The sequence below is a fragment of the Mizuhopecten yessoensis genome, unplaced genomic scaffold (genome assembly GCF_002113885.1).
Source record: "Mizuhopecten yessoensis strain PY_sf001 unplaced genomic scaffold, ASM211388v2 scaffold3819, whole genome shotgun sequence".
In the NCBI taxonomy this organism is placed as follows: Eukaryota; Metazoa; Mollusca; class Bivalvia; order Pectinida; family Pectinidae; genus Mizuhopecten; species Mizuhopecten yessoensis.
In genome coordinates this window covers 1002317-1017746 of record NW_018405235.1, presented here as the reverse complement: position 1 = coordinate 1017746, position 15430 = coordinate 1002317, and the positions used below count along the sequence as shown (strand labels likewise).

General features: G+C 41.7%; 1 protein-coding gene across 1 annotated transcript; it reads right to left on the bottom strand.

Annotated features, from left to right (window-relative positions):
• Positions 1 to 13281: 13281 nt before the first annotated feature.
• LOC110448067 (proline-rich extensin-like protein EPR1) lies at positions 13282 to 14787 on the bottom strand. Its single transcript, XM_021494101.1, has one exon. The coding sequence runs from the start codon at positions 14785 to 14787 to the stop codon at positions 13282 to 13284; it is 1506 nt and encodes a 501-aa protein (XP_021349776.1).
• Positions 14788 to 15430: the final 643 nt, after the last annotated feature.

The following is a 15430-nucleotide window of genomic DNA, read 5'->3' as shown; positions in this document are numbered from 1 at the left end:
TATTACTAGTTAAAAGTATCGCGCTATTGAGTTTTTGTATCGTGTATCGTATCGTGGACCTGAACAAAAATATTTATCTTTTTACCGATATATCGTTACAGCACTAATAAATTGTAATCTTTATTGTTCTTCTTTTTGTCAATTACCTTTTCCTTATGAACTACTGGAAACATCCACGCTTTGTTAGCGTACAGTAGGGTTTGTCAGCGTACACTTTGTCAGAGTACACTTTGTCAGTGTACACTTTGTCAGCGTATACCTTGTCAGTGTACACTTTGTCAGTGTACACTTTGTCAGCGTATACTTTGCCAGTGTACACTTTGTCAGCGTATACTTTGTCAGTGTACACTTTGTCAGCGTACACTTTGTTAGCGTACTCTTTGTTAGCGTACACTTTGTCAGCGTACACTTTGTCAGCGTACACTTTGTCAGCGTATACTTTGTCAGTGTACACTTTGTCAGTGTACACTTTGTCAGCGTACACTTTGTCAGTGTACACTTTGTCAGCGTATACTTTGCCAGTGTACACTTTGTCAGCATACACTTTGTCAGCGTACACTTTGTCAGTGTACATTTTGTCAGCGTACACTTTGTCAGCGTACACTTTGTTAGCGTAAACTTTGTTAGCGTACACTTTGTCAGCATACACTGTCAGCGTACACTTTGTCAGCGTACACTTTGTCAGTGTACACTTTGTCAGCGTATACTTTGTCAGCGTACACTTTGTCAGTGTACACTTTGTCAGCGTACACTTTGTCATTTTTACCCTTTGCTATGTAAGCACGTATGTACAGATACCACCACATTGTTCTTGAATGTGTTTTCAAATCTCGAAAAATTAATTGAATTATAATCACTGTGTCATGCCTTAGGGAGAAGGTGTAAAGGGGGATCCCAATCACTTGGAAACCAAGGTTATGATACAGATTTCTGTGATATTATGATAAAAATACAATTCGTAAGATTTGTCGACATCCATTTGTGATAATACAATGTGTGTTATTCTCAAAACATCTGTAATAACAATTCTTCGTATTTCTTATGACATTATGCTATTGTTTTTTATATACATTTGTTTGTCGCAAAAATAGCTCTCAATGTATGTTCCCTCACTCTACAAAAGAAACCATTCCAAAGGTCATTTGTGTACATTTGTCCCGGTAAACTAGCGAGTCGCAGAACTGGTTCCATTTTTCGAATGGGAGTTCCCGCAATTAGTTTTGTATGTGTTTGAAGATGTCTTCAGCCTCTATATCAACTTAAAATCTGTCTAGCTCATGGTCAAAATCTGTCTAGCTCATGGTCAAAATTGTCCGTTAAACGTTCAACAACAGTGACATTTAATATAGTTTGTAAATCTGCCAAATGCTGATTTCATGAGTTGACCAACAATGGCGATACATTGTTGGATTCGATTGACTGAAATAAACGTCTGGTATACAGCATGACTTCAGTATGTATTGCTTATTGTCTGTCGACTGAAAATTTAAACAAAAATTCCGTCCCACACTGCCAAACGAGTCAGAAATGATAAAACGGCTTGTTAACACAAGCTTGTTGTGAAATGACGACATATGTATCACGTGACAATTAGTAATGCGCGTAAAAGGCAGCCTTATTTAATAACTAAAATATCTAGGTCACCTTGCTTGCCCCCTCCACCCTACAGAATCGGGGATGGTTTCTCCGTTGTCTTCTTTTGGGGGACATTGAAGAAATCAAGAAAAGTACATGTGTGTCGTAAAAGGCGACTAATGAGGGCCTCCTGCAGAATCGGGGGTATCCTCTTTGTCATCTACGAAGAGGACATGAAAGAGACCGAAATAGACCTGCTGCCCCAATTGCAACACTTTGGATCTTTTTCGTTTCGTATCTTTCCTGTCTTCTTTCTATTCTTTCTGTTTTATTTTTCGGGCGTTGTCTCCGTAGTGACCCGTCCTCCTATGACCCCGACTGTTATCTCCGTATTTACCTGTCCTTCTATGACCCCGACTGTTGTGTCTCCGTAGCGACCCGTCCTTCTATGACCCCGACTGTTGTCTCCGTAGTGACCTGTCCTTCTATGACCCCGACTGTTGTGTCTCCGTAGCGACCCATCCTCCTATGACCCCGACTGTTGTCTCCGTAGTGACCCGTCCTCCTATGGCTCCGACTGTTGTCTCCGTAGTGACCCGGCCTCCTATGACTCCGACTGTTGACTCCGTAGTGACCCGTCCTCCTATGAATCCGACTGTTGACTCCGTAGTGACCCGTCCTCCTATGGCTCCGACTGTTGTCTCCGTAGTGACCCATCCTCCTATGACTCCGACTGTTGTCTCCGTAGTGACCCGTCCTCCTATGACTCCGGTTGTTGTCTCCGTAGTGACTTGTCCTTCTATGACCCCGACTGTTGTGTTTCCGTAGCGACCCATCCTCCTATGTCCCCGACTGTTGTCTCCGTAGTGACCTGTCCTCCAATCACCACGACTGTTGTCTCCGTAGGGAGCCGTCCTCCTATGATCCCGACTGTTGTGTATCCGTAGTACCCCGTCCTATGAACCCGACGGTTGTCTCCGTAGTGACCCGTCCTCCTATGACCCCGACTGTTGTCTCCGCAGTTACTGTCCTCCTATGACCCCGACTGTTGTGTATCCGTAGTAACCCGTCCTAAGAACCCGACGGTTGTCTCCGTAGTGACCCTTCTTCCTATGACCCCGACTGTTGTGTATCCGTAGTAACCCGTCCTCCTACGACCCTGACTGTTGTGTATCCGTAGTAACCTGTCCTCCTATGACCCCGACTGCTGTCTCCATAGTGACCCGTCCTCCTATGACCTCGACTGTTGTGTATTCGTAGTAACACGTCCTCCTAGGAACCCGACGGTTGTCTCCGTAGTGACCCGTCCTCCTATGACCCCGACTGTTGTCTCCGTAGTTACTGTCCTCCTATGACCCCGACTGTTGTGTATCCGTAGTAACCCGTCCTCCTACGACCCTGACTGTTGTGTATCCGTAGTAACCTGTCCTCCTATGACCCCGACTGCTGTCTCCATAGTGACCCGTCCTCCTATGACCTCGACTGTTGTGTATCCGTAGTAACACGTCCTCCTAGGAACCCGACGGTTGTCTCCGTAGTGACCCGTCCTCCTATGACCCCGACTGTTGTCTCCGTAGTTACTGTCCTCCTATGACCCCGACTGTTGTCTCCGTAGTAACCCGTCCTCCTATGACCACGAATGCTGTCACCGTAGTGACCCGTCCTCCTATGACCCCGACTGTTGTCTCCGTAGTGACCCGTCCTCCTATGACCTCGACTGTTGTACCCGTATTGACCCGTCCTCCCATGACCCCGACTGTTGTCTCCGTAGTAGACCCGTCCACCTATGTCCCCGACTGTTATGTCTCCGTAGTGACCCGTCCTCCTATGACCCCGACTGTTGCCTCCGTAGTGACCCTTCCTCCTATGACCCCGACTGTTGTCTCCGTGGTGACCCGTCCTCCTATGACTCCGACTGTTGTCTCCCTAGTGACCCGTCCTCCTATGACCCCGACTGATGTCCCCGTATTGACCCGTCCTCCCATGAACCCGACGGTTGTCTCCGTAGTGACCCGTCCTCCTATGACTCCGACTGTTGTCTGCGTAGTGACCCGTCCTCCTATGACCCCGACTGTTGTCTCCGTAGTGACCCGTCCTCCTATGACCCCGACTGATGTCCCCGTATTGACCCGTCCTCCCATGACCCCGACTGTTGTCTCCGTAGTGACCCGTCCTCCTATGACCCCGACTGTTGCGAGGACGTTAAACTCCAAACTAACAAACTAACCTTACTTACCAAAGGCCTATATACACAGATGTAGACCTGAAAAAGGCTTTCGGTACATTATACTAGGTTACATTAAAAAATAGTCAACCCAGGCCTTCGTTTATACGTCTATTATTTGCTCTTATATTACACGCACACCCGTTGCTTGAAGTAGTGCATGCAATACATGGCTATACTAAACAAATGTCGTGAAGACTTTGCGAGCTATCGTCTTTGCGTAACTTAATATTTCTATCTTATTATACAACATGAATGCAGACAACGGCAAATATTGTGACATTCCGTTGCTTTTCATGGAAAAAATAATTGAAAGAATTAGCCATAAAATCGACACTAATGGTGTTCTATCAGCCTTAAAGTGATTCTCGGTGAATATTCGGGCTTTAAATGTACATCTATTGACATAGGTCATATAGTGTCAATATATCGCCGCTCCAGCCGTGGACAGAGAATGTATATTTGGACGGTATGTTTTTAACGTTGTTTTGATTTGTTTGCTTTGTAATTAGATAATCATCATCAATGTAGATAAGAATCAATCTTACTATTTGAACTAAAAGGATTGGTTGGACGCTGAACAATCTACTCACTCATACAAACAGAGAACAGTGATTCTTATTATATTACAGCACTTGTCTCTACGCGTCCGTATACCATTGTGTAGAAGCCAGTGTGGTTCTCTGTAGTCAAATGTTTCCAGTGGAGAGAACAGGACAAAGTTGAAAAACATGTTATTTACGCTTGTTATCGTTATCTTCCTGTCATCAGGTAAGTTTTCTGGCATTGCTTATATCTAAAACATATTTAAGGATTAACTTAAATATATTTTTCATGTTATGGAGATATAACACAAAAAACTGGAGTATTTATTTAGAGTACAATCCGGTTTTTGTGTTCGCGGTTTATCTAGAGTACACTCCGTTTTTTTGTGTTATATCTCCATAACATGAAACATATATTTAAGTTAATCCTTATAACTTAATGTACTTTACACAATCCCTGTAGAAATCCACTTTTATTGATGGACTCTTTTCTCTTAGAAATTATTGTGCTGCTGTATCAGCCAATCAAAAGCGACGTTACAAACAGCTACGTCATTTTTTTACGTTATGGGCTGATAACAAACAATTTTAAGCCAATGAAAATGTTTGTTACAAGCAAGATTACATTATTTATTAATATTATCAAAGTCCGGAAACACTATGAAGTTGGAACTATAATCGCAGAGTACTCCTGGATGGATAATTTGTTTGGTTTAAACTTTGTTTTATTCAAATTTTGTTTGACAATACATCGAAGTACATGTTTTATAAAACAGAAAAAGGAAACAAAAACAGGTGTCGTGACACTTATGTAAATTTGTTACCTGCTTAGTAATCAACTTGTCAACACTAGCTACAAAAATGAAGTAATATGTACAATAGAATAATTACGGGAATAGGGGAGGGCGTAATGGATTGGAATGCAGTGGAAACCAGGAATGAATAACATATCAATATACATATGATCATCAGATGGTAATATCATATTGCTCTATTGCAATGAGTATGTCGAACACGATTCTGTAAAATATAACTATGCAATAATAGATGAAAATGTCAGCATTCCTGTAAGTGGACACTCGATAAAGGTTAAAATGTATATACAAGTTACATAGAATAAATCACCACTAAATCAACTATTGAGAAAATTAGTACATGTTTGTCACAAAGCACCGCCATGATTATTAAAAACGTTGAAGTTCACATCCTAGCCATCACACTTATCAAATTTAAGTCCATAAAACACATTCCCGCCTCGTCCCTGGTACGTCCTGCTCTTTCAAGGTAACACATCACTTTATCAAACAATCATAATCATGGCCAGTTAGTGACATAATATGGTATAAAGAAATGCAATGGCAAAATCACTGAATAAGCATATAAATCCAAAAACTTTTCAAAACATAGTAGTAAAAGGAATGCAACACAACATACATATATATATATTTATGTCAAAATGAAATTGTCCAGGACTATTCGTTTATATGAAATTTTTTAGTTTTGAGTATATAATTTTGGACGGCTAGAAAAATTGTAGTGTTTTCTTGATGGGTTAGAGAGTCATCACCAAAGATTAAAAGATTAGTTGATAGTTGATAGGGCAAACTCAGAATATGAAGCTGTCTAAGTGCTGTATATTTATTACATTTTAGCAAATAATGTGTTGAGTTCTCAATGGCACCGCAGGAACAATTCGGGGATGGTATGATGTTTTTCGTAAACAAGTGTTCTTTTAGGGAGCTACATGACATACGCAGTCTTGCGCGGTAGATTTGACCCAGACGTGAACCCTGAAAGTAGTATGAAGGTGGACATGATTTACTATTAGATTTCAGAAAAGCTTTTAAATGGGAAATGGAAGGGTTATTTCTAATATGTAATGGAAGAGAATTCCAATTGTTCACTAATAAACGAAAATAATATAATTTGTAATGTTTGCCTGTCGAGTTTAAATTTTAGAGATCGCATAATATTTAATCTAGACGTTGCTTTCTGAATTATTTGTTTAACATGTTCACCCCAACTGCAATTATTCGAAAAAAGAACTCCAAGATGTTTATGCAACAGTACTTCTGATATTTCTTCATTGCACATATGTAAGATTGGATGTGGTTGACTGTTTCTTTTTCTACTAAGGGTCATGTCAACTAACCAAGATTTGGACCATTCAGTAATTTTTTGTAGATCTGACTCCATAATGTTGTTTGTTTCTAAGGGTTTTTTAACTATCATGTACAGAGTAGTAGATTTGATATCGTTGACTATGTCATTAATATAGTTTAAAAACAACAAAGGTCCAAGTATTGAACCCTGTGGAACTCCAGCCTTAACTCCTGGCCAATCATAGTGAATATTATTGATTATAAATCTTTGTTTTCTATTCGTTAAGTAGCTTTCGAACCATTTTAACAGCGATCCAGTTATTCCAATTTTTGATAATTTATACAACAGCCCTTTATGCCAAACCCTATCAAATGTTTTGCTGATGTCACAAAATACTACTCTTATTTCTTTACCTGAATCTAATGCCTTAATAAAATCGTTGGAAATACTTAATAATTGGTTAATAGAGGAATCGCCTGGTGTAAAACCTGATTGATATTTTGTTATTACTTTCAAATTAAGAAGAAAATTATGAACATGTTTATAAACGCACCTCTCGAACACTTCACCAATTATACTTAAAAATGAAAATGGTCGATAGTTTTCAACATCATTACGGCTATCTTTTTTATATATAGGTAAAACATTTGGAAATATTTCTTGTGATAAGGATTTATTAAAAAATATAGATAGTGGCTCAGCAAGTGATGTTGCAGCTTCCTTGAGCACTTTGGGACGAATAAGAACTGGTCCTACAGCTTTACCAGTTTTCAAATTGAGTAAGGCATCCTTAACATCAGTACATGATATATTTATATTACTCAGACAAATACGTTTAGGGAATTCTATTAATGGAGGAAGCATAACCATTGAATCATCCACAACGGATTGACTTGAAAAATATAAATTAAAAACATTAGGTTTATCAACATCAGTTTCGTAATAGACATTATCATGAAAAATCGTTGGTATTTCTCCACATTGACCACTTTTGTTCATGAAGAGTTTTACAGTTAACCACCATGACTTGTTGCATTGTCTTCAATCAGGTAATTTTGATGACAAACCATTAAAATAAGATTCTTTAGATCGTCTAATGGCATTTACACACTTGTTAAGGGTTTGTCTGAAAATAGACCAGTCAAATTGGCTATCAGTAAGTTTAGCCTTATTGTGGTTTTTTTTTACGTATTGATATTAATTTTCTGATTTTTTTGTTCATCCATGGATGATCACGTTTTCTCATAATGACCGTGTTGTTAGAAATAGCCGGAGAAGAAGTGGCAACAGGGTTTAATATGACGTCAATCTGCACAATACAATACATTTGTGGCAACTGCAAACATAGCAACGTACGCTTGTCTTTTGTCGGAAACACTAAAAACAATGTGCAAGTTAGATATCCTTAAGATGATCAGAAAAAAAACACATTTAAGTCATAGTGGTCATTTGATATGTGTCGTACATATTGCCGATTATATAATATTCTTTTATTTCAAACTGACAAACTATTGATAAATCTATCATAGAGGTATCTTTTAAACGGATTGTTTTGTTTTTAAAAAAAAAAAAAATTCAAATTCTGCGATGTATGTTTAATAGACAGAGGAAATATTCATTGTTAGAAAACGAGAAGGTATGAGTAAACAGATAAAACACGGAAGCTTTCCCTATAATGTTGCCTTCAGCATGGCACTGTTAAAGTTTGATGAAAATGGACGCCATCCCCAGTCCTTGTTGAGGTAAACGATGCTGATGACATTAATGTACCGCATACTTATACTACCAAGTGTTTTCGTCACTAGTCTAACGAGTACAGATTGTATTGAGGTCACCGGCCTTACCTAATTCATTATGACATCATCAGTATCTTACACAGTGAAATATATGTCACTAAAAAAAGTGAAAATGACGTCATAGATTCTAGCATTAATGACACCAATTTGTTATCTTAATTCATTCTACTTTAGGTGTAGCTTGCGATGAAGTGTGCGCCGACCTACACCCCTCGTCCTCCATACAGAACATGCGCTATGCTGGTGATGTGCTGACGGACGTCGCTGTGATTGGGTTACAACAATGTAGGACCATGTGTAGACATAGACGTGACTGTCTTGGTATAAATTACAACCAGGGACAGCTAGCATGTGAGCTCGTGTCTAACTCCTCGTCCTACGACCCTAGTCTTCTGACGTCAGATTCCAAATATGCGTTCCATCCGGATACAGAGCTCGAGGTATAGTATAGTATAATATGTTATCACATCACGTCATAATATTTAACAATGTTTTGTCCAGCACACTGCAAATCCCATTGGTTCTAACAATATCACGTGTTGAAACCACAAAAGTAATACCAGACGTTTAATGGGCTCAGATCAAAATGGAAAGGATAATATATCATGGTGCATACTTTAGCAGTAGCAAGTTTTCGATGTCGGAAAATCAATCCCATCTATCGTTCTCGATTCGACCTTAAATAAAACACGCCATTCAGACATCAATCTCCGTCTCGGCCCACACTGGAGTTGATTGATATATACACCTAGAACGTCTGACATTGTGGTCTGAACATATAAATTCAGATCCGGACGCAGCTACTATAATATATTCTCGAGATCCTTTGAGCAAATATATTAGATACGAAGCTGTGTCTAATCACTAACATGAAGGCTCGGAAAAAGCTATCCGTTTTACTATTTCATCCTAAGCCTTAATCCTGTCACATACCCATTGTGTCCTAGGCCTGTACGTGCTAATACACGGGATCATGAATCTACGCAGGCTTATAACACAAACATGATCGTTGAATTTCCTACCCCTGTAAACAGTGATATCCACAGACGCCATGAGTCACACCAGGGTATCAATTGATCTTCTCCTTGGGTTCACTTTGTAAAAATACTCAGAATGGTCGAAACATAACGTACAACAAAAACATTGGAGACATTTGGTTTGTGTATGTTTATGATATATATAACTATGTATTAGCAAGAAAGAATCCGTTTAAGAATCAATTGATCTCTTTGGAATTGGCAAACGATCATTACGACCTACGTTATAGGTTTTCTAAGATACAAAACTGTTGTCAAGATATACGGATATTTGATATTACACGATGACGTACGTTAAATAAAGTATTTTCAAACGGTATTCACCCAGTTCTTGGTGATGCTGACCAGGAATGAAGTCTCATGAAGAAATTTATCGTTGATCTATGAAAACTGAGTCAGTTTTAACTTGTCAAAGTGTTTTCTCCTTCATGTTGCGTCATTTTCGGGATTTAATCATTTGAATATTTTTTTTGTGAACAGTTACCAATGTGTTTATGTGCTTATAGTTTCTAACGGAGGCTATTTTAATGGGTTTTAAAAAAAATCTTTACCTTCGAACCCTCCGTGTTTATGATTATTACATATGGGTAGGTGAATGAGCTAATCCTAAATATATACAATGGAAGAGGACATAACCAATTCACATGGCATTTTTCTGAACTAAGAACCGTACTCTTTTTAGGCTTTCCTTTGTTATTAATATCTGCATTCTTTTATAATTAAATTCTGAATTACTTACAAATATATCACACACAATTGTCGAAACGACCAAAATGTTCTATTTACTTCAGTTCCAAGCCATCATGTCTTGTTTTCTCTGTAGGGTTCTGCTCAGGCACCTCAGACCTGCCAGAAGAATACATGTCCTGAATATCAAGTATGTGTCACACTGACGTCTGGACAATCCAGCTGCCAAGGTGAGTACCCGGTACCCAGGTTCACGGTAATGTCTTGCTTGTCTATTGTTCCCGATTTTCTTTTTTTTACATTTTATCAATGACGTCATAGTGCATTTCCTATTCAAAATGATTGCATAAAAACCTGTTCAATATGATCAGACTGTGGGGCAACCATTTCAGGGATCAAAATTTATATAAGATAAAAAGTTGTATATCTCAGAAAATCAACAACAAGTGAGGTACAGAGAGTAAAAACAGAACAAAGAGTAAAATATGAAATTTTAATTTAAAATATGGTGTAAAGATTGAAATGGAAAGAGATATGTAGGAATGCAGTAACGAGGGTTATGTTGGTAAATGGAATCACAGTTTATAAAACAGACCAATGCATAGAGCCGAGGGATGCCACAGACTCGATAAGTCTGACCAGTAGGGAGCCGAGGGAGCCCACAGCCTGGATAAGTCTGGTCAGTAGGGAGCCGAGGGAGCCCACAGCCTGGATAAGTCTGACCAGTAGTGAGCCGAGGGAGCCCCCAGACTCGATAAGTGTGACCAGTAGAGAGCATAGGGAGCCCAAAGTCTCGATAAGTCTGACCAGTAGGGAGCCGAGGGAGCCCACAGCCTCGATAAGTCTGACCAGGAGGGAGCCGAGTGAGCCCACAGCCTCGATAAGGCTGACCAGTAGGGAGCCGAGGGAGACCACAGCCTCCATAAGTCTGACCAGTAGGGAGCCGAGGGAGCCCCCAGACTCGATAAGTGTGACCAGGAGAGAGCATAGGGAGCCCAAAGTCTCGATAAGTCTGACCAGTAGGGAGCCGAGGGATCCCACAGCCTCGATAAGTCTGACCAGTAGGGAGCCGAGAGAGCCCACAGCCTCGATAGGTCTGACCAGTAGGGAGCCCAGCGAGCCCAAAGCCTCGATAGGTCTGACCAGTAGGGAGCCGAGGGAGCCCACAGCCTGGATAAGGCTGACCAGTAGTGAGCCGAGGGAGCCCCCAGACTCGATAAGTGTGACCAGGAGAGAGCATAGGGAGCCCAAAGTCTCGATAAGTCTGACCAGTAGGGAGCCGAGGGATCCCACAGCCTCGATAAGTCTGACCAGTAGGGAGCAGAGTGAGCCTACAGCCTCGATAAGTCTGACCAGTAGGGAGCCGAGGGAGGCCACAGCCTCGATAAGTCTGACCAGTAGGGAGCAGAGTGAGCCTACAGCCTCGATAAGTCTGACCAGTAGGGAGCCGAGGGGGCCCACAGCCTCGATAAGTCTGACCAGTAGGGAGCCGACTGAGCCCACAGCCTCGATAAGTCTGACCAGTAGGGAGCAGAGTGAGCCTACAGCCTCGATAAGTCTGACCAGTAGGGAGCCGACTGAGCCCACAGCCTCGATAAGTCTGACCAGTAGGGAGCAGAGTGAGCCTACAGCCTCGATAAGTCTGACCAGTAGGGAGCCGAGTGAGCCTACAGCCTCGATAAGTCTTTTTGTGACCAGTAGGGAGCCGAGTGAGCCCACAGCCTCGATAAGTCTGACCAGTAGGGAGCCGAGTGAGCCCACAGCCTCGATAGGTCTGACCAGTAGGGAGCCGAGTGAGCCCAAAGCCTCGATAGGTCTGACCAGTAGGGAGTCGAGTGAACCCACAGCCTCGGTAGGTCTGACCAGTAGGGAGTCGAATGAGCCCACAGCCTCGATAAGTCTGACCAGTAGGGAGCCGAGGGAGCCCACAGCCTCGATAAGTCTGACCAGTAGGGAGCCGAGGAATGCCACAGCCTCGATAAGTCTGACCAGTACGGAGCCCAGGGAGGACAGCTTCCTCATTGTGGTCTCTCCGACTGGAAAGATAAGGTTTAAGTTTTGATTGCACTTTAAAAGGTTTTTGATGGTCTCGAGAGAACCTTGTTGCTGTAATTCACCTTGGATGGGCGGTAGTACAATGGGTATATGTGGCAGCTTGATGTTGGTTTGGATGGCCGGTCGTATAATGGGCTTATGTTGCAGTTTGATGTTGGTTTGGATGGCCTGTCGTATAATGGGTTTATGTAGCAGTTCGATATTGGTTTGGTTGGCCGGTCGTATAATGGGTTTATGTTGCAGTTTGATATTGGTTTGGTTGGCCGGTCGTATAATGGGTTTATGTGGCAGTTTGATGTTGGTTTGGATGGCCTGTCGTATAATGGGTTTATGTAGCAGTTTGATATTGGTTTGGTTGGCCGGTCGTATAATGGGTTTATGTGGCAGTTTGATGTTGGTTTGGATGGCCGGTCGAATAATGGGTATATGTGTCAGTTTGATATGGTTTGGATGGCCGATCGTATAATGGGTTTATGTGGAAGTTTGATATTGGTGTGAATGGCCGGTCGTATAATGGGTTTATTTGGAAGTTTGATATTGGTTTGAATGGCCGGTCGTATAATTGGGTTATGTGACAGTTTGTTGTTGGTTTGGATGGCTGGTCGTATAATGGGTCTATGTGGAAGTTTGATATTGGTTTGAATGGCCGGTCGTATAATTGGGTTATGTGACAGTTTGTTGTTGGTTTGGATGGCTGGTCGTATAATGGGTTTATGTGGAAGTTTGATGTTGGTTTGGATGGCCGATCGTATAATGGGGTTATGTGGAAGTTTGATATTGGTTTGAATGGCCGGTCGTATAATTGGGTTATGTGACAGTTTGTTGTTGGTTTGGATGGCTGGTCGTATAATGGGTTTATGTGGAAGTTTGATATTGGTGTGAATGGCCGGTCGTATAATGGGTTTATGTAATGGGTTTATGTGGCAGGTTGATGTTGCCGTGGATTGCCGGTCGTATAATGGGTTTATGTGACTGGTTTGGTTGGCCGGTCGTATAATGGGTTTATGTAATGGGTTTATGTGGCAGGTTGATGTTGGTGTGGATGGCCGGTCGGATAATGGGTTTATGTGGCAGTTTGATATTGGTGTGGATGGCCGGTCGTATAATGGGTTGGTTTATGCAGCAGTTTGATGTTGGTGTGGATGGCCGATCGTATAATGGGTTTATGTAGCAGTTTGATTTTGGTTTGGATGGCCGGTCGTATAATGGGGTTATGTGGAAGTTTGATATTGGTTTGAATGGCCGGTCGTATAATTGGTTTATGTGACAGTTTGATGTTGGGTATATGTGTCAGTTTGATATGGTTTGGATGGCCGGTCGTATAATGGGGTTATGTGGAAGTTTGATATTGGTTTGAATGGCCGGTCGTATAATTGGTTTATGTGACAGTTTGATGTTGGTGTGGATGGCCGGTCGTATAATGGGTTTGTTGCAGCTTGATGTTTTTGAATGGCCGGTCGTATAATGGGTTTATGTGGCAGGTTGATGTTGCTGTGGATTGCCGGTCGTATAATGGGTTTATGTTGCAGCTTGATGTTGGTTTGGATGGCCGGTCGTATACGGGGTTTATGTTGCAGTTTGATGTTGGTTTGTATGGCCGATCGTATAATGGGTTTATGTGACAGTTTGATGTTGGTGTGGATGGCCGATCGTATAATGGGTTTATGTTGCAGGTTGATGTTGGTTTGGATGGCCAGTCGTATAATGGGTTTATGTGGCCGTTTGATGTTGGTGTGGATGGCAGGTCGTATAATGGGTTTATGTTGCAGCTTGATGCTGGTTTGGATGGCCGGTCGTATTCGTATAATGGGTTTATGTTGCAGGTTGATGTTGGTTTGGATGGCCGGCCGTATAATGGGTTTATGTGATGGGCGGTAGTACAATGGGCATATGTGGCAGCTTGATGTTGGTTTGGATGGACGGTCGTATACGGGGTTTATGTGGCAGTTTGATATTGGTTTGGATGGAGGGACGTATAATGGGTTTATGTGACTGTTTGATGTTGGTTTGGATGGTCGGTCGTATATTGGGTTTATGTGGCAGGTTGGTGTTGGTTTTGATGGCCGGGCGTATAATGGGTTTATGTGGCAGTTTGATGTTGGTGTGGATGGCAGGTCGTATAATGGGTTTATGTTGCAGCTTGATGCTGGTTTGGATGGCCGGTCGTATAATGCGTTTATGTGACAGTTTGATATTGGTTTTGATGGCCGGTCGTATAATGGGTTTATGTGACAGTTTGATGTTGGTTTGGATGGTCGGTCGTATATTGGGTTTATGTGGCAGGTTGATGTTGGTTTTGATGGCCGGTCGTATAATGGGTTTATGTGACAGTTAGATGTTGGTTTGGATGGCCGGTCGTATAATGGGATTATGTGACAGTTTGATATTGGTTTGGATGGCCGGTCGTATAATGGGGTTATTTGGCAGTTTGATGTTGGTGTGGATGACCGATCGTTATGTGACAGTTTGATGTTGGTTTGGATGGCGGGTCGAATAATGGGTTTATGTGACAGTTTGATGTTGGTTTGAATGGCCGGTCGTATAATGGGTTTATGTGACAGTTTGATGTTGGTTTGGATGGCCGGTCGTATAATGGGTTTATTTGGCAGTTTGATGTTGGTGTGGATGACCGATCGTATAATGGGTTTATGTGTCAGTTTGGTGTTGGTTTGCTGGGACTTTAATGCATTTGTATCTGCCCTGTCAGCATTTTCGTTACCTTTTCTTCCGACGCAACAGGGAATCCATTGAAGTATTATTTGCATTTCTTCGAAATACAATATATACGGATTGAGAGTGTTGTCGGGGTCTCGTAACTGCAGAATTTTAAGGACCGGAAGAGATTCAGAACAGACGAGTGCCTCTTCGACGCCGTGTTCATCGATACCCAACCCTTACACTAATCGAAATGCCAAGAGAGATAACCTTTGGTGTAGGGGACAGCATATTATCATGACTGGTGTTTGTAATGGGATCGTTATTATTGTTGTAAGTTCATTAAGGAGAGGTCTTTCATAATGCCGTTGACATATTACTTATCTATTATTATTAGGAATATTTATTACCAGTTGTAGAGGGATCGCTTTGTAAGGCGACCGGGTTTATCTACAACGTGGGGCTGAAGATGTGTGTTCTGATCGTGCCGGTGATGACGAGTTGGACGAGCGCTGATACGTCATGTGAGAGTAACAGGAATGGACGATTAGCTGTCCTAGACACAGCAGAAAAAATGGCATTGATACCAGGTACTTATAATTACTTTTGATAAGTTTCACCCATTACATAAATTGTGATAAGAGAACAAATTTAAAAAACTCCGAGAGAGAGAGAGAGAGAGAGAGAGGGAAAGAGAGTGTACTTATCGGTGTCTGGGCATGCTTTTGACGATAATGGAGTATCAATATCATC